The 21,362-nt window shown below is 38.0% G+C and overlaps 1 protein-coding gene across 2 annotated transcripts in view; it reads right to left on the reverse strand.

Annotated features, from left to right (window-relative positions):
* Positions 1 to 21,362, reverse strand: part of SYNE1 (spectrin repeat containing nuclear envelope protein 1) — a 645,053-nt gene that overhangs the window by 222,510 nt on the left and 401,181 nt on the right. For both annotated transcript variants that reach the window (XM_082249740.1, XM_082249741.1), the window contains 6 exons: positions 12,479 to 12,697; positions 10,805 to 11,070; positions 9,162 to 9,327; positions 6,933 to 7,088; positions 4,786 to 4,938; positions 2,171 to 2,353 (listed from right to left, as the gene is read on the reverse strand). In XM_082249740.1, coding sequence (XP_082105866.1) covers positions 2,171 to 2,353; positions 4,786 to 4,938; positions 6,933 to 7,088; positions 9,162 to 9,327; positions 10,805 to 11,070; positions 12,479 to 12,697 — 1,143 coding nt within the window. The remainder of the gene's footprint in view (positions 1 to 2,170; positions 2,354 to 4,785; positions 4,939 to 6,932; positions 7,089 to 9,161; positions 9,328 to 10,804; positions 11,071 to 12,478; positions 12,698 to 21,362) is intronic.

The raw sequence follows: 21,362 nt of genomic DNA on the forward strand, positions 1-21,362 counted from the left end.
GGAATTTCAAAGGACTTTTGAACAATTAAAAGTGCACACGTTTAAACATCTGGTCTCAGGAACTCCTACTACACTTTTTAGGTAAGTATAAATTCTCATATATTGATATATCTGATAATACATGGGTACTATTTGGGAGACCAGCATCTCTTTTTACTTCCCAGCCAAAGGGGTAATCCTTCTTCAAATAATAGGTCAATAGTATACCATTTTAATATTTTACAATTGTTAAAATTTTAGCAAAGCTACGTTGATGTATTTTACTATGTTAAAACATATCACATTATTATGATATTATAATAATAAAGTGATGCTTTCTGCTTACTGCATGCAGATGGGTTTCTTTGTTTCTGGTTGCTATAATATGGGCACACAGTCCTATTGTGAGCATACCTTTTTGTTATTGTTAGGTGTTGCTGTATTAAAACAGAAGTATGGGTTCACAAAAAAACAAACATACATAGTCAACTAGATGGCTGAATCATTGATCTGTCTCTACACTGAGAACTGAGCGATTAAAGTCTTCAGTAAGCAGAGAGCCAGTGACTGCCAGTCCTTGGTTTTCTGCTCTGCCCCTCCAGCGCTCACTGGAACGCTGGGCTGTGCAGCGGGCTAGAGTAGCTGGCTCAGCCTCTCAACAGTGTGCTGAGAGGCTGAGCCAGCTGCTAGTCAGGCATCTGGGTGGATACCAATATTATTGTAAGGATCCCTACAAAGCCTAGACTGGCTCTGTGATTTCAGCTAACAGCAGGCTTTAGCCTTCTGTCGGCTGCTTCTGGGACACAGGAGTGCAGACTTAAAGCGGAGTTCCACCCAAAAGTGGAACTTCCGCTTATTTGCTTCCTCCCCCCCCCCCCCAGTGCCACATTTGGCACCTTTCAGGGGGGAGGGGGGAACAGGTACCTGTTTTTGACAGGTATCCTTCCCCACATCCGGGAGATGGTGCTGCGGCACTGTCCCTTGGAAGTTTGGCTCCCTCCTCCTTCCCCCATCGCTGAACCAATCCAAATGTGCAGTGCGCTTCACGCGTGCGCAGTAGGGACCCGCCTGTGAAGCCTCAAGGGTTCACTGCTGGATTCCCTTACCGGCAATGGAGGCGGCAGCACCCGACAGCCGATGGAAACATCGGCTGCGGTGCCGACATCGCTGGACTCCGGGACAGGTAAGTTTCCTAATATTAAAAGTCAGCAGCTACAGTATGTGTAGCTGCTGACTTTTAATTTTTGAAGGGGCAGGCTGGAAAACCAGTTTAAGTGCACTCTTGTGATCTCCAGGAGAAGTGTAGCTAAAAAGCTTTGGCCATACTTCTCCTTTAAATAAAAAATTGCAAGGTAACCAATCAGTATGGTTGTGTAGTTTGTGGAGATAAATAAGGGCATATCAGGCAAAATTCTTTATACACTGAAAGAATAAACAAACTATATGCAGGCTTTACCTAAGCCAGAATCAAATTTCCATGCTCCACAACAGTGCTTGTAAACACTATGCAGCCTTTCTGCTGATCTGTCCTAAATCTGATCATTGATCACATAAGTGTGCAAAAATGTATTTGCTTTCCAGTGTATATCATTCCACAGTATACCCAAGCCAAACAAGTCTCAACCTGAAAAAAAATCAGCTTTCAAGATGCAACAGTAGCACCTCTGCATAAGCTGTGCTGTTCATAAGCGTAATGCAGTTGGAGGAAGGCACACCCGGAGTGCATGAGAGTGCCAGGAGTCCAACTAGCCTATTTTCTGGTCTCCCATTGTAAGGGAAAAGTAACACTAGAAATATTAATTGATTTCAACAGCTTCTCATTTTCAACCTAATTCTGACTCACATTAACCCTGAGTTAAAAAGATGGGCTTCTTTACTTTAAATGCCCTTCATACGTATAAATACTTATTTTTTCGTGATCAATTCCATCACTAAACAAAGACCATGATCAATGCCATGCTGTTTGTATTTTTCCCCAATAACCTGCATGTAGTTTGGTCAGAACACAAGTATCACCTCCCGTCTAATGTACAAAAAGAGCACATTGGTGTGTCAGGGGCACAAATTGTAATATGCCAGTAGTGCATGCTGAAATATGAAAATGTAGCTTTCTGTGGAAAGATGCTGATCAAGTACTGACTGTAGCAATATCTTTAGCTGACATTTAAAAAGTGAATGTCAGTTTTTGTACCTGTTTTACTTTGCCTGTCTTGTATTCAGCCTCCTTGCTAGCTTGCTGCTGCAGTTCTGTTAGTATGCCTACTTTGTCCACCAGCTGCTTTGCCAGTGTTGGACTTTGCTCACTAAAGTCTTGCACAGCTGCATCCAGTTCCACAAGCTTAATATTGCACTTGTCTAATTCCTCACATAAGATCTGTAAAAAGAAGGAATTGTAATCAGATACATTTACAATATTCAAGATCATATAAATGTTATAGCGTGGCAGCGCCCCACTAGTGACCCCACTTTATAGTTTATCAAGTAGCCTCTCTATGCTTAGAAAAGATCCACAGGGGTACCATACTGAACACATATAAATGTTGAGCACTTCATCTAAAATTACATTATAAAAATAATGGAAATGATTAGAAATAGGCTATGATAAGCACAATGGGATTGATTTACTAAAATTAGAGAGTGCAAAATCTGGTGCAACTGTGCATGGTAGCCAATCAGCTTCTAACTTCAGCTTTTTCAATTAAGCTATCACACAAAAAAATGCAATCTGATTGATTTCTATGTAGAACTGCACCAGATTTTACACTCTCTAGTTATATTAAATCATCCTCAATGTTTATTCTATAGTAAAAGCTCATTCAGTTTGGTCCCCTACATTTGTTAAATATCAACGTGTATATAAATCCTAATGATAAACATGTTTTATTTTCTCCCTTCTGATCTGTTAAATATATCATTCAACACATTTTGGCATATCTGTTTGCTAAGTGCAATAAAAAAAAGGTTAGTCTTGTCTAACATCTTATGAGTTAATACCTTCCTGTGCTCTCTGTCTGTGCTGCATCAGTTACATTGTTCCCGATTCTCTTTGTGGATTTCAGAACACCTCCTCTCATGTTATAAGGAAAAGGGGAGGGGAAGGTGATCTGTTAAAGGATAATTTTACCTTTTAACAAAAAAATAATAAATGCTCTTTTTTTTGCAGGTAAAAACATGTGCATTTATTATTTTTGGTTTCTGTAGTCTTTAAAGCATTGCACCAGTGATCAGCAGAGCATTGGTACCATGCAGGTCTCCTGTAGACCTGCCAGTGTATGTGTGTGCCTATACATCGTACAAGCAAGCAGATACAATCTGACAGGAAGACTCAATAAACTTCCATGGCACTCCACAGTGCAGTGGTAGATCATTGAAAACTACAAGCCGACAGATACAAAGGCTGTCGAGTCTTGTAGTTTTCCATTTACAGAGGACTGTGAATGAGTGATGTGGCCGGATCTTTTTTTAAAAATTTTGACAGCTAGTGGCTGGAGAAAATCCCCACTAATTGCCAGAGAGAGGGATCGGGGTGGAGCGGGGGCCGGTTTGTTCGTAACATGTTACATGTTATACCCTGAATATGGGTGTAACATGAACTTATCCTTTAACCTAACATACTTTCTGTCCTAGAGTAACAGCAATGCTCCTCCATACTGTAGATACAGTACAGTAAGTGAGTGTGGACAGAAAGTGTGTTACTGGAAGGCTGTCTAAAAAAAACCAAAGAAAGAAACATTTAAAAAGGATACTAACACAGCCGTCACATCAATACATTTAAATGTTATTTTTTGGTTTAGATGTGCTTTTATTGAGAATCAATTATTGAGTTTATCACTTTCACCCCTATAGATAAGTTCCAAGACTTTCAATACAACTGGAGTGCCCTATGACAGCGTTTCTCAACACCGATCCTCAGGACCCACTAACAGGCCAGATTTGCAAGAAAACTGAAATGCATCACAGGTGATATATTTTGCTGCTCAGTGATTGCAGTATTCTAGTCTGCATCTCCCCAAGGTAATACTTAAAATCTGGCCTGTTAGTGGGTCTTGAGAACAGGAGTTGAGAAACACTGCCCTATGACACTTCACTTGTGTCAGTGTCCTTGTATAGCTCCTCTGGAGTAGCTATATGGAAGCTACGGCTGCCTAATGAAGGTAAACTATACCCCCTCCGTCCACTTTGTTGTGGTTGCTGCAGAAAGCTCCTCCTTTGCTTCACACATATAGACAAAGAGGTTGATTTACTAAAACTGGAAAGTGCAAAATCTGGTGCAGCTCTGCATAAAAAAACAATCTGCTTCCTGTTGTTTTTTTTTTTTAAACTTAATTGAACAAACTGAAATTAGAACCTGATTGGCTACCATAGGCGTGCGCACAGGGTGTGCCGGGTGTGCCTGGGCACACCCTAATCACCTAGGGCACATTAGCATTATCACTCTGTTTGCCAGTGAGGAGATGGGAAAGATCTCCCTCGGACCTGCTCTGCCATAAGAGAAGTGCCACACACTTCTATTTCACTTTGCCAGCAGGGAGAGTAATGTACCGGGGCCATATACATGTAGGCAAACACATGCATGTGTATTTAAACTTTGGGGTGCACACCCTAATGCAATGGGCTGCGCACACCTATGTTGGCTACCATGTACAGCTGCCCCAGATTTTGCACACTCCAGTTTTAGTAAATCAACCCCAAAGTATGGGAATGGTCTCTCCTCATCACAGAAGGGAGGAATGTTGGCTCATACTGCATATGAGCCATCATTTGCATTTGACATGCAAATCAACACAGAATTCAGACCTTACATACCTTGTGATCTTTTTTAGCTTGAGCCACATCACTTGCTTTCCCTTTCAGTTTTTCCAAAATGATATTCAACTCTTGCTCAATTTCTGCAGCTTGCTGACTCATCTCCTGATGCAGCACTTGATTTTGCTGTGCTTCTTTCTGCTTCATTTGAATCTAGATGGGGGACATTACAGAAAAAGTATAGTATATCAACGTGCACATATTTTTACCTAATACTAGAGTGTTCATCTTAAAGTGAAATGTATATGTCTTTTATAGTTCATAAGCTTATGCTTCCATATTTTTGTTAGTGGCCAACTACATTTACTCTGCCCCTCTCTGCTTACTTCAATCAACACTTTTTATTTCATTTCGGACAAAGCAAAGGCGGCTTAGAACATTTGCCAGGTTTTTAGTGCAGTTTATGTCCTTTATTGTGGAGATTTCCTCTTCCTTCCTGACAATGCTAGAAATGCTCCAGAGACACAGATCACAAACACGTTTTAAATAAATGTGCCTCTATGTGTTGTATAAGGGCTATGTTGAAAAGCACTTATCACTGTACTATAGAATAATTGTATAGGGACCCTGCCTCATGATGTTTTGTCCCTAATTCAATTTAGTGTGTTTGGTGCTAGGATGTAACCAGCCTGAACTACTGTCTACATTTTTTAGACTTTGCAGGTCTTCCCTAAGCTCAGTGGGTTATGTGCTTTTGCCTCTTAGGCAGGCTTTAGATGATATGATTTTTTTCCTGCAACCACGGGTTGCAAGAAAGAAAATTGCTCAATTTCCCATCAACACAGCTAGTGTTGATGGAAGAATCCCTCCCCCCCCCCATGGAGCTAATGAGTTCTGCCGGCTGGAGGGACACAGGGAGCAATCCCTGCTTGGAGAACACAGTGATAATTGCTAGAAGATATAGCCGCTGGCAATAATTGCATGCTAAAAATTTGACATGCTGTAGTTGATCGATAGATCCCAGTTGAAACAGCTGAGATTCAACCCGTCTATGGTCAGCTCTACTGTAAAGGGGGTTCCAGTAATCAGTGCCTTAAAGACAAGCACTTATATATATATATATATATATATATATATATATATATATATATCATGAATATGTATCTAACCCAACCAATCGCTGAGGTCCTTATTTACAGGTATAGTTTTGATATATACAACAACTCACCCTAGCTCCACCGCACTGTGAGGAGATAAAGAGCTAAGTGTCGGTGCTCAGGCTGAGCATCCAAATTAAATGTAATATGAATAAAGTTGGCACACGAAAAGGCTTCTTCTAAGTAAAATCCTTTATTCCAGCATGGATAGCGGTGACAACATGACAAATGCCGACGCGTTTCGCCTTCATCATAGCAACTATAATTTTGATATATATTGGGTCACCTTTCCATGGTGCCCTTTCTACCTCCAAGGTGTCTGGTCAGGATGTGTGTTCAGAGCGTCTCTCTACTTGAGCCTTGTCTCAATATGGGGCAAGGGAACTACCTGCTTGAGTGGATATCTGGATTTAGTTGGACTTATAGAGAATCTTTTTGCTGAAGAGTATCACAGAGTAGCTGGGTAGAAGTTACTGTCTGGACTTTCAAGGCCCATCAATTAAGGTACCTTTGACTGCTCTAAAAGAGTCAGGAGCCAGATTTATTACAGATGGATCCACTGACACTTAAGATAGACTGTGACGGCTCTTACGGGGTCACAGGTCTGTCTAACTGCTCTCACAGGCCAGCAGTTACCAGTAGGCTGTTCTTAAAGGGTCTATTGCTCTTGCAACTAGCAGAAAATATGTAATATTTTGGGAACCCAGCACCCTAAACCCTGTCTCCTAGAATTGAGTTGAACAAAAAAAAGGTAAAAAAACTAAAGTGACTAAAGTAACCTATTTTTCTCCCTACCGTAGACCAGACCCTGAGATAGAAACTTTAGCTTGCTACACTACTTAGGGAATCATTCTGTACCTCCCCAACTGTATAAAGGAAAAACAAATGTAGGTATCTCCTCTATATGTACACTATGTATTACAAGCAAAACACTAGAATTCACACCAGACCATGGCTATATCAATAAAATTTGAACTGGGAATGCACACCAAATCATTAGTGAGAATGAAAAAATTGCATTACTTTTAAAAAACATAGCATATAAATTACCTCCTCGTTTACATTTGCCAGTGCTAATGCCACTTCAGCAAGCAATAAGGAGAGTTCAGATGGTAGAATTGCATACATCTCCAAATATTTGTTCTGTTGCTCTTCAGACAATTTCTCCACTTTGTGACGATGAGCATTTAATTCTTTCTGCAAACTCTGAGAAAGATGAAAATTGGCATATTTTACAATGTTATTCTTTAAATATATAAAAGTGCTTATCACAGTCTTAAAGTAGAACCTACTAGGTCATACAAATTCGAAGAATTATCATTATGTTTAAAAAAAAATTAAAACATCACAGATATCACATAAAGGCCCTGTTCATGGCTAATTTGGAATTGTGGACAGAATCTCCGTGAGTCTGCCCATGATTACAAATTGTGTCAGAAAACTTGACGGGCATTTGTGTGCCATTCATCATGAATGGCACTCCAAACATGGCATGATTTAGCCACAACGTGGCTCAACAAAACAAGCAAGAATCATGGCAAAACATGAGTTTAAAATCAATATAAAAATTGTGCAGTGCTATCAATAATAAAGTGTGTATCAATTATAATGGTGTTAAAGAAAGAGTTCATCAACCTTCAGTATATAATGTGAATAAAATTAATGCCAATAAAGTGCAAAGTGTAAATATTTTTACATCTGTTAAAAAAAGATATATTCAAAAATTCATAAACATTCCATGTATAATGTGAATAGCAAAAGTCTCAAGAAAAACTTAAAATAGATTAAGCCCAGAAGTAGTCCTTCAGAATCAATGGAAATTGTATTTTCAACCAGCTAATACACAGGATTAATTTCTTTAACACTATTTTATTGATATGCACTTTGCACTTTACTATTCATAGTGCTGCACAATTTTTATATTCATTTTGTTGTACTTCCCCAGAGTATAGTGCTAGCTGCTAAATTTTGTACAGAGGCCCAATCGCAAGGAGATCTTTTTTGATGTATGACTGTAAAATCGCTCCTGACTCGATCCCTGAAACTCGATCCCTGAACTTCTTTGGAGTGACAAACACTCATAGGGCAGCCCAATAAAGTGAATGGGCTGCCCTATGCATGCCATGCATGTGAATAATGCTTTTTAAATCACTAGGGGGAACCCACATTTCTGCTAAGGGATATGTGAATGGGGCCTAAATGTTTAATCAAACATAATGAAATGTGATAGTCTATTTTCATATGTACAAGCTAAAATATTTAGATTGAAATAATATTTAGATAAAACACAAAGTTGAACAAACTACTTGCTAATGGCTTGCATTCAGGAAACATCAAAGTAGACAGACTAAACATTAAGAGAGCCAAGCACCAAACCACAGCGTATAGAATATTAAAAAGCAGATAACGCCTTCAAGCTAATTTATAACAAAAACTGTCTACTAACATCTTAGTTATATTGATAAAAAAAAAAAAAGAAAAACAGCCAAAACTGTGTATATGTCTATCTACTAAAGAAGGCACATATTCCCTGGAAGAACCTTCACACTTATGCGAATTGGATGCGGGTTTCCCACCCACTTCCATATATCCCACCCACTTCCAGGTGCCAGTGTAACAAGATAATCTTTGGTATTCACTTTGCCTGTCAGTGGTAATAGCATTACAGCTGATCAATGTAAATCTGAACTTCAGCCTGACCTTTAGACTTGCCCGGTTGTACTAAGAAATGCTTCACTGTACAATGTGAATTCCCACAATGTGCAATAAAAGCTGCAGGAAGTCAGAGAAAGCTTACGTCTTAAATCTTACTGCCCCTGGCCTATCCCTTTCATTCATTTGATTTCAGTTCTTTCAATCCTGGAAACTCAGCATCACATGTGGGTGGTACTTAGGGTGGTCTGCTTGCAAATACAGCCTGCCTAGGACCCAACTGACATCCACCCATCAGAGCATTGATATTTATGTAACATCTTCCAAGTACCATCCCATTGCTTGCATCAGGAATGGGACTATTGACAGGCATACCGAGGTAAGGTGATGTATTCAGAAAACACTGTACTGCAGCCTGCAGCCCCTCTCACCACCCATAAAACCTCTGTCGCATAAAGAAGTACAGAGACCCAGTTATAGCATCACTTGGCTTAAAACGAATTGTGTACTGAAAAATAATGATTTTACCTAAAAACGCCATTAGCGTGTTCATGTGGATGAAGGAACCAGAGAAGGCAAAATATAAGCAAGTGAAACTTCAGCATACATTTTTCTACAATAAGGTACCTGCCAGTCTTCTATCTGCATGTCCATTTCTGATGCAGGGTTCAGTAGATTGGCCTTAGTATCCTTGATCCAGGCTTTAACTGCATTCAGCTCTTTCTCCACATCCTCCCGCTCCTTTAGTTCTTGCTCTACAAGCTTCTTGCTCTTCTTTACTTTCTGTTGCATACTTTAAGAAACCATCATGAATAAAAAGCATGAAAAATGATTTATGTACAATTTCCTTTCCCACAGTTGTGTAAAAGCTGTTAAACAGTTATAAGAAACCCAAACAGGAAACCAATGTTGAAGCTGAGGCTCATTTTGACCAAAGGGAGTTCTAGATTTGTGGAAAGTCCACATAGGCTGACGTCTACAGTGGCTAAATTTCAGGTGGCCTGCTGTCTCTCGATTTATTATCACATTATTCCCATATATATACATTTATTTCTATAAAATTTCAGGTTATAGAAAAAGTCACAATAAGGGCTTATTCACATGAAATAAGATACATCAGCAAGGCATTTGCAGTAGGCTTTTGGTGCCTTTGAGTTGTATTGACTTTCAATTCCTCAAACATTTACTTCAAGCTGCTTCTGATTTGCTTCCACTTGCTTTTTGCATTTACATTGACCTGTATGTCCAAGAAACATGCAAGCAAAACCCATGTAAAATGAGCCCTACAAAAACTGACCTTAGGGGAACACAAATTAACCTCAGTCCTGCTTACTTGCACGGCACACATATTTTATATGTATGTTTAAAGTGGACCTTGCATTAAAAAGCAAGGTGTGCTTTTATTATCAGGCCTCCCTCCTCTTTTAAAAAAATCATCCAATGTTAGTAGTCACAAAATGTACTTGTACAGAAAAACATTGGATTTATACTTACTTTACCCCTGTCTTCCACCTGCAGCACCTAAGCAAAAATGACATCACATTTCTTCTGGCTACATCCTGGGAAATACCGAGCAGCCCAAAACCTGCAAGAAGAATCTTACCAGAATCCTCCCACAGAAGTCTTACCAGAAGTATGCTGATATCAGTGATGCAGAAGACGAAGGTAAGGTATGTACAAATCAAACTTTTTTCTTGACTGGTACATTTTGAAACAATGGGTAAATTTTAAATTGGAAGGGGGTCTGGGTATTATATGAAGACTTGCATTATGCTGTAAAGTCTGCTTTAGGATTTTTGTAGTTGATTTAGAAAAACTTCAGGGTTTATTAACATATAACACCCTATTTTTATAAATGATCCTGCTTCAATGCTAATAAAGTGCATGTTCTCCAGCATCAGCTGAACATTGTCGCTCTATACTAACTTCTACACACTGACAACTGCAGAAAATATCAAAGCAATGTGTGTTAGCATAGTTGCTTATAGTCTCCACCAGAGGCGCACGTGACATTGTGACACGCAGGATGACAGATGGGAGAGAGGGATAGTGTTGTCAATCCATCACAGGACGTGTCTGAAAAGCCTCTTTATGCCAGGATTTCTGTGTATCACTGTCAGTATTTTAATAAAAGCTGGTTAAAAAAAATGAAAAAACATTTTAAAATTACATGTTAAAGATTCTATGGGATTTAAGTGACTGAGTTAATATCTACTTTAACCTCAAATGAATATGTGCTATAACCACATTTCCCAGTACAGATTTCTTACTTTGAACATCTGTCAAGCATGGCTTTAATTTCTTGAATGACTGGCAGGTCTTCAAAAGCAGCTGGTTCAGATACAACATCTCGCAAGACACTATTCAGTGCATGCTGTCTAAGCCGATTGACTGCTGAGAACTCCTGCTCCAACTCGCGAGAGAAGGATTCATGGTTCTCCAGTAGCTCGATCAGTTCAGCTTTTGTGGCCTTTTCTGTGCAGCTTTCTGGTAGGCGTTCTTGAAGCTGATCAATTGCCAAGGTGGATTCCTGGATCTGGAAATACAAACCAGACTGCCTAAACATTCTGCTTGTTTACACCTCTTCCTGAAGACAACCACATCAAAACACTTTCCACCCTCAGAAGTATAAGTAATGGATTGTGTACAGGCAAGAACACCTTGCTGGTAAAATGGGCTATAAATGGGAAAAGGGACCCTCTCTTTTGCTCAATACAGACGTTTTGATTATAACGTTTAGTTTCAGCAGCTGTTAGTATGTAGACCTAATCATTTCCTGACACACAGTTGACCACTGGAAGAAGCATTTATAGATAGATGATCACATTTGTGTGTTATTCAACATAAAAAAGACCAAATATATGTAAACTCAATATATTATGACCATAAACACACAATCAGTACCACAAAGTGAATGAAGCAATGCGTAACACACACAATATTATTATACAATTCGCAAATAATAGTCTCACAAGTTTATATTGTTTGTGCATGTGCCAAAGGAAACCAGTCTCTCTGGTGGTGCACTGCAATGTGCTGTGATTCAGATCGGAGGAAGATTGGTTTCTTTTGGCACATGCACAAATATCATGGACTTAGGATACTATTATTTGGGGACTATTATATTGTGTATGTTATGCATTGTTTCATTCACTATGTGGGGTTGATTATGTGTTTATGTTTATGATATATTAACTTCAAATAAATTTGGTCTCTTTTATGTTGAATTACACACAGATATGAAGATACTGTTATTGTGATATTAGTTTGCACAATAAAGAAGTAGTTAATGTTTCACGTTTTTGCATGTTATTAGTATATTCATTTATATAATTTATGTTATGGGTTGTTAAGATTTAAAAAGGATGTTAGCTGCTCTCTAATTTTATAGTTGAGGTTTATTAGAGAAGCATGGGGTATACAGTAAACCCCCGCTCCATCGCGGTTCAGTTTTTGCGGTCCCGGTATATTGCGTTTTTTTTGTAATGTTATTTTACTATATAAATCATTAAAAATGAAATATGTTTGTGTTTTCCATAGCTCTTGCTATGTCTCTCAGTATCTTTTATGTGTTTAAATGAGTTTCTATTGTTTTAAAAGTGTGTTTAAAGACCTTAAAAAGCTTTTACACGTACAGTGACAGTAAAAAAACATGCCTACAATGCATTTTAATAGGGTTTTTCTATTTCGCGGATTTTCACTTTTCGCGGCTGGGTCCGGAATGTAACCCCCGCAATGGAGGGGGGTTTACTGTATTTATTTAATTTATATGTTCACACAGCTATCAAGTAGAAAAGTGAACATTTCATCAATAATTACTTCTGGGTAAATGCTAAAATATTAGCCCAAATATGTACTTGCCAAAAACAATTTCATGTTATTATGTTAAAGTCATTTTTGATTATAAAGGTATGGTACACAGCTCTCATACTAACGGTTGGTACCTTATCACTGAGCTTCTTCCACTCCTGTACAGCCTCCTCCAGTATCTTCTCCTGCTCACGTGCTGTACTGCGGAGCCTGGTCCATCTCTGCCACACTGTTGTCATTGACTTGCTGATAGTTGCTTTGCTTGCGTTATCCCCTAGTTTTTCCATTGCTGATGCCTTCTCCTCGAGTGATGTGATTTTCTCATGGAAAGAATTTACCAGTGATACCAAAGTCTACAAAGTTAATACATTTTGAGGTAATTAATGGTGGTCCCACATAGAAAAGAAAAACTTTAAAACATGATTTTCCCACTTTCTTTTAAGGGTGCATTATATCTTTGAAATTGTGCTCATTACAATCACCAAAGTTTCACATATATCCCTTTTTGCCAGACATCGTTTTGAATTTGGATAGGGCAAATATTTTGTGCTAGTGAGGACTGATGATCTCCTAAACTGTATTTTTTGTCCAGCTCTTATAGTTCCCCTCTAAGATCTAGTTAGTGTTAGGATGTGAGGACATTCCTAATCTTTTTTCCATAGGCTTTAGCGTGCATGTTAACAGAATGATCACATCAAAAAGTGTTCAGCAGTCAGATGGTTTTGCTTTCTTATCTCCTTTCATTACTTTTCTTAAGGACCCAAAAGAACAAGGAGGATATTAATGGTCAAGGCAAAAGACAGTAGGAGTGCCCTTGTTTCTGCTTCCCAACATCTAGACCAGCCTTTCGCAACCCTTCTCAAACTTTTCAACCCTTTAAATAACTTTCCGGTCTCAGGGAATCCTAGCTAATAGTGACAATATCTACAACCAGGGCTGCCGTTAGAAATCACGGAGCCCCATGCAGCCTACTTGAGAGCCCCCCCAAGACATGTGGGTGCAGGTGTACAGCACCAAACACAGACAGTGTGTATTAGAGTTATAAATAAACACAAGGACGATTACTACACATTGCTTATATATCATAGGTAAAAAGGCGCTGGTAATCTTAATATATCACGTGTTATAAAAATTAATAGGTGATTTAAAGTGTAATATATGTGATTAAAAATTGCTACAAATATATATATGATCTACTATTGGTGCAATTAGCAAAGAAAAGTGCATACCAGTGCAATTTCAATTCAGAAGTGTTTGTGCTTCTCAAAGTAAATTAATCCACAAAGGTGTGGATCAGTGAACCAATAAATAGATATATAAAGAATTCCATACAAAAATCACATAAGAATATATAAAAATATAAATATATAAATGTGCTCCAAGTAGTGTTTAAAAGTCCAGGCAATAGCATGCAATCAAAATTGTGCTTGGTGGATTCTTATTAATCCCTTCACAGTGCTCCAGGTGCTGGGATGTGACAACCGTCAATTAAGAAGTGCTTGTGCTTCTCAAAGTAAATTAATCCACAAAGGTGTGGATCAGTGAACCAATAAATAAATATATAAAGAATTCCATACAAAAATCACATAAGGATATATAAAAAAATCACATAAGAATATATAAAAAAATATAAATATATAAATGTGCTCCAAGTAGTGTTTAAAAGTCCAAGCAATAGCATGCAATCAAAATTGTGCTTGGTGAATTCTTATTAATCCATTCACAGTGCTCCAGGTGCTGGGATGTGACAACCGTGGCCTCTTACCAGCTAGCAGCAGGTCACAAGGACCCCCAACGCCTGTGATCCCTTTATTGGGTGGATCAGACCTCTCCTCGATTGCTTGGATCTCTGGCTCCTATATTACTCGAGTTGGACCATGTAGTCCCCCCATACACATAAAGATATAGAAGAACAAATAGCCTCCAATAGTGAAATACTGTTTTATTCTCCAAAAAACATACACTATAAGGTGACAATTAGCCTCTTACTATTTGTTGTGCCCTCCTGGCACTGGGCAATTCGGCAGTACAAAATCGTTTTTTTGGGTCTTAGGAAGATATTCTCCGGGGATCTGCAGCACCCTGTATCTCCTTTCCCCCTTTCTTTGTATTGCAGCGGTGGATGTGTATCCCAGCCTCTGTTCCGAATGCTCTGTGTGTTACTTCCGGGTTAGCATTGACCACAATGCATTTCGCTTAACGAGCGTCCTCAGGCAGTCTATGCTGGCCCTGTCAGTCACATCTTAAGTATCGCTATCTCTATTATGATTGGCCGGTGTTTAATTTTGCTTTTGTAGCGCCATTCATTTATTTTTATTGACATTAAGTGCCGATCTGTATATTTAACAGGATGGTATCGATTTATTACGTGACCCTTTTATTTTATGTGTATTTGACATTTGCTGCAAATCGCCCGGGTATATTCCTATTCCCCGCATTATACAAACAGCAATTCACATCCAATAATTCTTAAAAACACATAATGTATTTCCCACAATTATAAAACTATTTATATCTAGTATTAAATCTTTATTAATAAAACATTATAAATTAAAATTGAAATTAGACATTATAAAATAAAAAAATATATATCTTTAATTGACGCCATCTAGTGGTCATCTAATTTTTCCTACATTCTTTTTAGTGTAATTCGGGACTATAACTCCATCTAGTGGCCATATATAGGAACAATTATTTTTTATTTTATCATTCTTATGGACATAGATATTAATTTATAGGGACATATGCGTATTAAAAGGTACAGTGTACATTATAAATTTTTTTAAAATAATATTATCTATATAAAAATCCATAATTTGTATTAAAAAATATATATATAAAATGGATATTTAAAATATAAATATGAGATATATTATCTAAAGGCAAGGGATATATTCAATTAAATTCCTAAAAATTATTTAAAAAGCAATTAAGGTCTATGTCTGCATTTAACCCCATGGGTTTTAATGTTTTTAGTCTATGGATCCATGCGGTTTCGTTCTGCGATATCATTTTTCGCATATCTGAGCCTCTCCAATGACTGAATATTTTGTCAATTCCACAGAACCAAAGGAGGGAGGGATCTTGGTTGTGGAAAATTCTGAAGTGATTGGACAGGCTGTGCTTTTTGAAGCCTTTCTTTATGTTATCGACATGTTCTCCTATCCTAATTGCTAAAGTGCGGGTCGTGCGTCCGATGTATTTTAATCCGCAAGGGCAAGTACACATGTATGTAACAAATCTAGTATCGCAGGTGATGAATTTTTTAATCTCAAATTCCCGATTATCCGCGGAGAAGAACTTGTGTTCAATCCTTTTCTTAAATCTGCTTGTCCTGCATGCTTTACATCTTCTGCACCTATAGAAGCCATTTTTTGCAAAAAACATTTGTGGTTTTTTTGGTGGGTCTGGAACATTTTTTGATAGGATATTCCGTAGTCCCGGGGCTCTTTTATAAATAAATTTTGGATTCTTTGGGAGGAGTGTTTTTAAAGTGTCATCCCTTAATAGGATGTGCCAATTTTTCTTTATGCATTTTTCAACCTCTTTGTATTGGGTGTTGAATCCCGTAATAAAAGCTAGTTCAAAGTTTGGGTTTTCTTTCTTCTTTTTCTTCTTATTCTTTAGGAGGTCTTCTCTCTTCAATTCGGATATTTTCTTTTGTGTGATTCTCAGGTCTTTCTCTTTGTATCCCTTTTCTCTGAATCTTTCTATTAATTTATCTGTCTGTGTATTGTAGTCTTTTAAATCTGTACAATTCCTTCTAATTCGGGTGAATTGCCCTTTTGGTATCGCTTGTATCCAAGCCGGGTGATGGCAACTCCTCTTAGAGATGTAGCCATTAGTATCCACCTTTTTAAAGAAGGTTCTGGTGTTTAAAGTGCCGTTGTGCTTAAAGATCTCCAAGTCGAGAAATTGCACTGTATTTTTGTCCATATTACCTGTAAATTTGATCTGATATTTGTTTTTATTCATTTTCTTGAAGAAATGTTCCAGGGATTCTTGCGATCCTTCCCACACAACCAAGATATCATCAAGATATCGGCGGTAATACTTCAGTTGTTGTGGAAGTTTTGAGTAGATATCCTCCTCTTCCCATTTGGCTAAAAATATATTTGCTACGCTGGGAGCATAACGTGCTCCCATAGCTACACCCTTTATTTGGTTATAGTACTCATTCTTATACCAAAAATGATGATTTGACATAGCCATATTCAGGCCTTTCAATAGGAAATCTCTTTGTGGTTCCTTTAAATTGGTGTATTTTTCTAAGGCCCATTTGATAGCCCTTGATGCATCCTTCTGTCTGATGTTCGTATATAATGATTCCACATCGATCGATGCCAATATTGTGTTTTCGGTGATATTTATGTCCACTAGTGAGGTTAATGTTTCCTTGGTATCCTTTAAAAAGGATTTTCCAATAGCAGCTATAGGCTGAAAAAATGTATCCAAATATTCACCCATCCTAGCATATAAAGATTCTATGCCACTGATTATGGGTCTTCCCGGTGGCTGCTGTAGATTTTTATGAATCTTGGGGATTTGATATATCACCGGCATACGAGGGGCTTTAATATTCAGGTATTTTCCTTCTTTTTTGTTCAGGAGGCCCTTTTTCATCCCTTTATTAATCCACTGTATCATTTTGGCTTTCAATTTATTTGTAGGATTTCCAGGTAATTTAACATATGTATCTTCATCATTTACAATACGATCCAGTTCCTTGATATAATCTTCTTTTTTGAGAATCACTAGACCCCCTCCTTTATCAGCTGCTCTAATAATGATATTCTTCTTTTCTTCCAAACTTCTGATGGCTTCCCAAACTTCCTTTGTATTTTTAGTTGGCTTCCTTTTCATCATCTGTACCTCTTTTTGAACAATATTCCTGAACACTTGGATATATTGGTAGGTACTGGATTTAGGATTAAAAACTGATTTATTCCGAAGTTGGGTATGTTGGTATTCTGTTTCTTCCTCTCCTCCTATCCCTTTCTTGTGTTGTTCCGCAAAAAATTTCTTAATATTAAGTTTTCGTGTAAACTTTTCTAGATCGATAAAAGTCTCAAAATGATCTAGAGATTTAGCAGGGGCAAATTTCAGTCCCTCTTGTAATATTTTCAATTCTGATGGTGTAAGTTCCACCCCTGCTAAATTGAATATCCCTTGCTCTAGACGTCCCTTTTCCGTTTTCTTTCTCCCTCCTCTACATCCTCTTTTTTTGCGTTTTCCCGCATGTTGGCCCAATAATTGTCTTTCCAAGACCTCTCTTCCCCCTGTTGCTTGAATTGTCCCGAGGGACCTGGCTTTTGTCCATCATTGGGATGAGGGTAGATATAGTGTTCTGAAGGTCCTGGTCTTTGGCCATCTGAGGGGTATGGGTAATGATGTTGGTTGTTCCTATATTCCTGATGGGAAGGGAGTCGTTCTCTCTCTCTATACATTCCCGAGGGTTCCTGTCTTAATCTGCCCGGCGGTTGATAATATTCTTGGTCATTTCTATATGTTGTCTGTCTTTCTCCTCCTCTTTGTTGTTGGTAATTGTTATAATTATCATATTGATAGTTATTTTTCTTATATCCTCTCCCTCTTCCCCATCCTCTTCCTCTCCCTCTGCCTCTCCCTCTCACCGGCTTAAATTGGGGTTGTTGGAAGGTATGTTGGGGTGTATAGGGTGTAGAGTTGGAGTTCCTCCGTTCATAGTTATGATTTTCCCTTATTTTTGGGTGTTCCATATATCTAGGAGTAGAGAATTCTTCTCTATTCCTTAAGGGTGAGAATCTATTACTTGTGGGTATCAAGATGGTATTGGCAGTAGTGTCCCCCTCGTCATCTTCACAAATGATGGGAGTCATCTCTTCTCTCCTTATATTTCTATGTGGTGTTACCCTGAAGTCTTTCATAAGGTTGTATCTTACGTCCAGGCTATTAGGTTCCCTTTCTGGGGATGATTCCCTTGAATTAGTACCTATTACTTCTTGCCATTTGTAAACCACACCCTTTTTGTAATCTTCTATGTCACGTTGGTATTTCTTTATTTTTTTCCTTTTTATCTCAATGTCATATTGTGCGATATGTTTTTGCATCATTGTTATTTTATCTTTATATTCTTGGGTCTCGTTGAGTGGAGCTAGTTTTTCTTTAATATTTTGTATTTTTGATTCTATAATACTGAGTTTGGTTTTCCTCCTTTTAGTTAAGAGTTCCATTAGTTGTTTCTCTTTATTATTGAAAAATTTGAACCATTCCTCCATAGAGGTTTTGTCCTCTATTCCATCATTGGGATTGACATCCCATCTAAGGCGTCTGGGGGTAATATCTTCCTCTATGTACCTATCAAAGGTAGTGATATCCCACCAGGTTCTTATTTGTCTCTCCAAATTATATTGTAGCTGTTTAAAATTTTGGGACATATTAACCTCATTAATTGATCTTTGTTGGAAGATCTCACTAGAGTTATAGGTTCTTTCTTTTAATAAGTTAAATACATCCATTTTCTCAGTTTTTTTATTTTATAATGTCTAATTTCAATTTTAATTTATAATGTTTTATTAATAAAGATTTAATACTAGATATAAATAGTTTTATAATTGTGGGAAATACATTATGTGTTTTTAAGAATTATTGGATGTGAATTGCTGTTTGTATAATGCGGGGAATAGGAATATACCCGGGCGATTTGCAGCAAATGTCAAATACACATAAAATAAAAGGGTCACGTAATAAATCGATACCATCCTGTTAAATATACAGATCGGCACTTAATGTCAATAAAAATAAATGAATGGCGCTACAAAAGCAAAATTAAACACCGGCCAATCATAATAGAGATAGCGATACTTAAGATGTGACTGACAGGGCCAGCATAGACTGCCTGAGGACGCTCGTTAAGCGAAATGCATTGTGGTCAATGCTAACCCGGAAGTAACACACAGAGCATTCGGAACAGAGGCTGGGATACACATCCACCGCTGCAATACAAAGAAAGGGGGAAAGGAGATACAGGGTGCTGCAGATCCCCGGAGAATATCTTCCTAAGACCCAAAAAAACGATTTTGTACTGCCGAATTGCCCAGTGCCAGGAGGGCACAACAAATAGTAAGAGGCTAATTGTCACCTTATAGTGTATGTTTTTTGGAGAATAAAACAGTATTTCACTATTGGAGGCTATTTGTTCTTCTATATCTTTATGTGTATGGGGGGACTACATGGTCCAACTCGAGTAATATAGGAGCCAGAGATCCAAGCAATCGAGGAGAGGTCTGATCCACCCAATAAAGGGATCACAGGCGTTGGGGGTCCTTGTGACCTGCTGCTAGCTGGTAAGAGGCCACGGTTGTCACATCCCAGCACCTGGAGCACTGTGAATGGATTAATAAGAATTCACCAAGCACAATTTTGATTGCATGCTATTGCTTGGACTTTTAAACACTACTTGGAGCACATTTATATATTTATATTTTTTTATATATTCTTATGTGATTTTTTTATATATCCTTATGTGATTTTTGTATGGAATTCTTTATATATTTATTTATTGGTTCACTGATCCACACCTTTGTGGATTAATTTACTTTGAGAAGCACAAGCACTTCTTAATTGACGGTTGTCACATCCCAGCACCTGGAGCACTGTGAAGGGATTAATAAGAATCCACCAAGCACAATTTTGATTGCATGCTATTGCCTGGACTTTTAAACACTACTTGGAGCACATTTATATATTTATATTTTTATATATTCTTATGTGATTTTTGTATGGAATTCTTTATATATCTATTTATTGGTTCACTGATCCACACCTTTGTGGATTAATTTACTTTGAGAAGCACAAACACTTCTGAATTGAAATTGCACTGGTATGCACTTTTCTTTGCTAATTGCACCAATAGTAGATCATATATATATTTGTAGCAATTTTTAATCACATATATTACACTTTAAATCACCTATTAATTTTTATAACACGTGATATATTAAGATTACCAGCGCCTTTTTACCTATGATATATACCTATTTATTGTTTTATTACAATTAAAAGGGCAGCAGGTTCAACAATCTTTTATTTAAAGGGCCAGGCGCCTTCTCTTTTCTTTTTATTACTACACATTGCTTACTGTGTTCATTCAAGAAATGAAGGGGCCAGTAAATTTGGCATGTTTACTGATCCCCCCCACACTCCATCCTGACACCCAGAAGGTGTCCCCCATTGGACCTGCAGGAAGGGAGGGTCTGATTGTGGGGGGTGACCAGAATAGCAGGGGGACACAATTACTGGAACCAAGCGGGAGGGAGAGGAGGAGAAGATGGTTGCAATGCAGGGGGAGTCACAGAGGGATCAGTTAAATTAATTGCTCCTCACTCTGTTGGTCTAGTAAACGACCATAAAGCTGTATGGGCCCTCATTGAACATAGAGAGCCTGAGCCCTGTACAGGACCCTGTACCTTATCAGCTGCCCTGACTACAATTTATGATACATTTGTGTAATGGTCAGTGGGAAGAATGCTCCTTACAGTTGTGGTCATTGAGAAGAATTACCTCCTTTCAGATAGCTAAAAAGATCAACAGTGTCAGTTATCTGAGAGGCATACATTTCTCATTGCTCAAGGAACCTCTAGCAACCTCTGGAGGAATCCTAGGGTTCCATGGAACCCTGGCTAAAAACCACTGAGCTAGACTCTTCTGTTACAGAAAGGTTACGGAACTCACTAAGTAATCTGTACTGAATAGAATAGTGGGAAAGCAATATACAGGTGAGCATGTCTAAGCATGTAACAGTTGGGATAAGTATAAATGTGGATACTAAAATTTGAACAAGGGCTTTTCTATGTCTGCAAGCCCTATTTTTACTTAGGGTCCCCATTGCGTATGTCCACTACTCTATAACTACCTAGTGAATGGTCTGGATGATAACTATAAGGATTTAGGATACAACAAACCCCCAGGGGCACTCTGTTAATGTGAATCTGAATTTTCAATATAATAAAATGTTTATAGACCAAAGGAAGAACAACC

The sequence above is a fragment of the Pelophylax lessonae genome (genome assembly GCF_965119305.1).
Source record: "Pelophylax lessonae genome assembly, chromosome: 3".
NCBI classification, from domain to species: domain Eukaryota; kingdom Metazoa; phylum Chordata; class Amphibia; order Anura; family Ranidae; genus Pelophylax; species Pelophylax lessonae.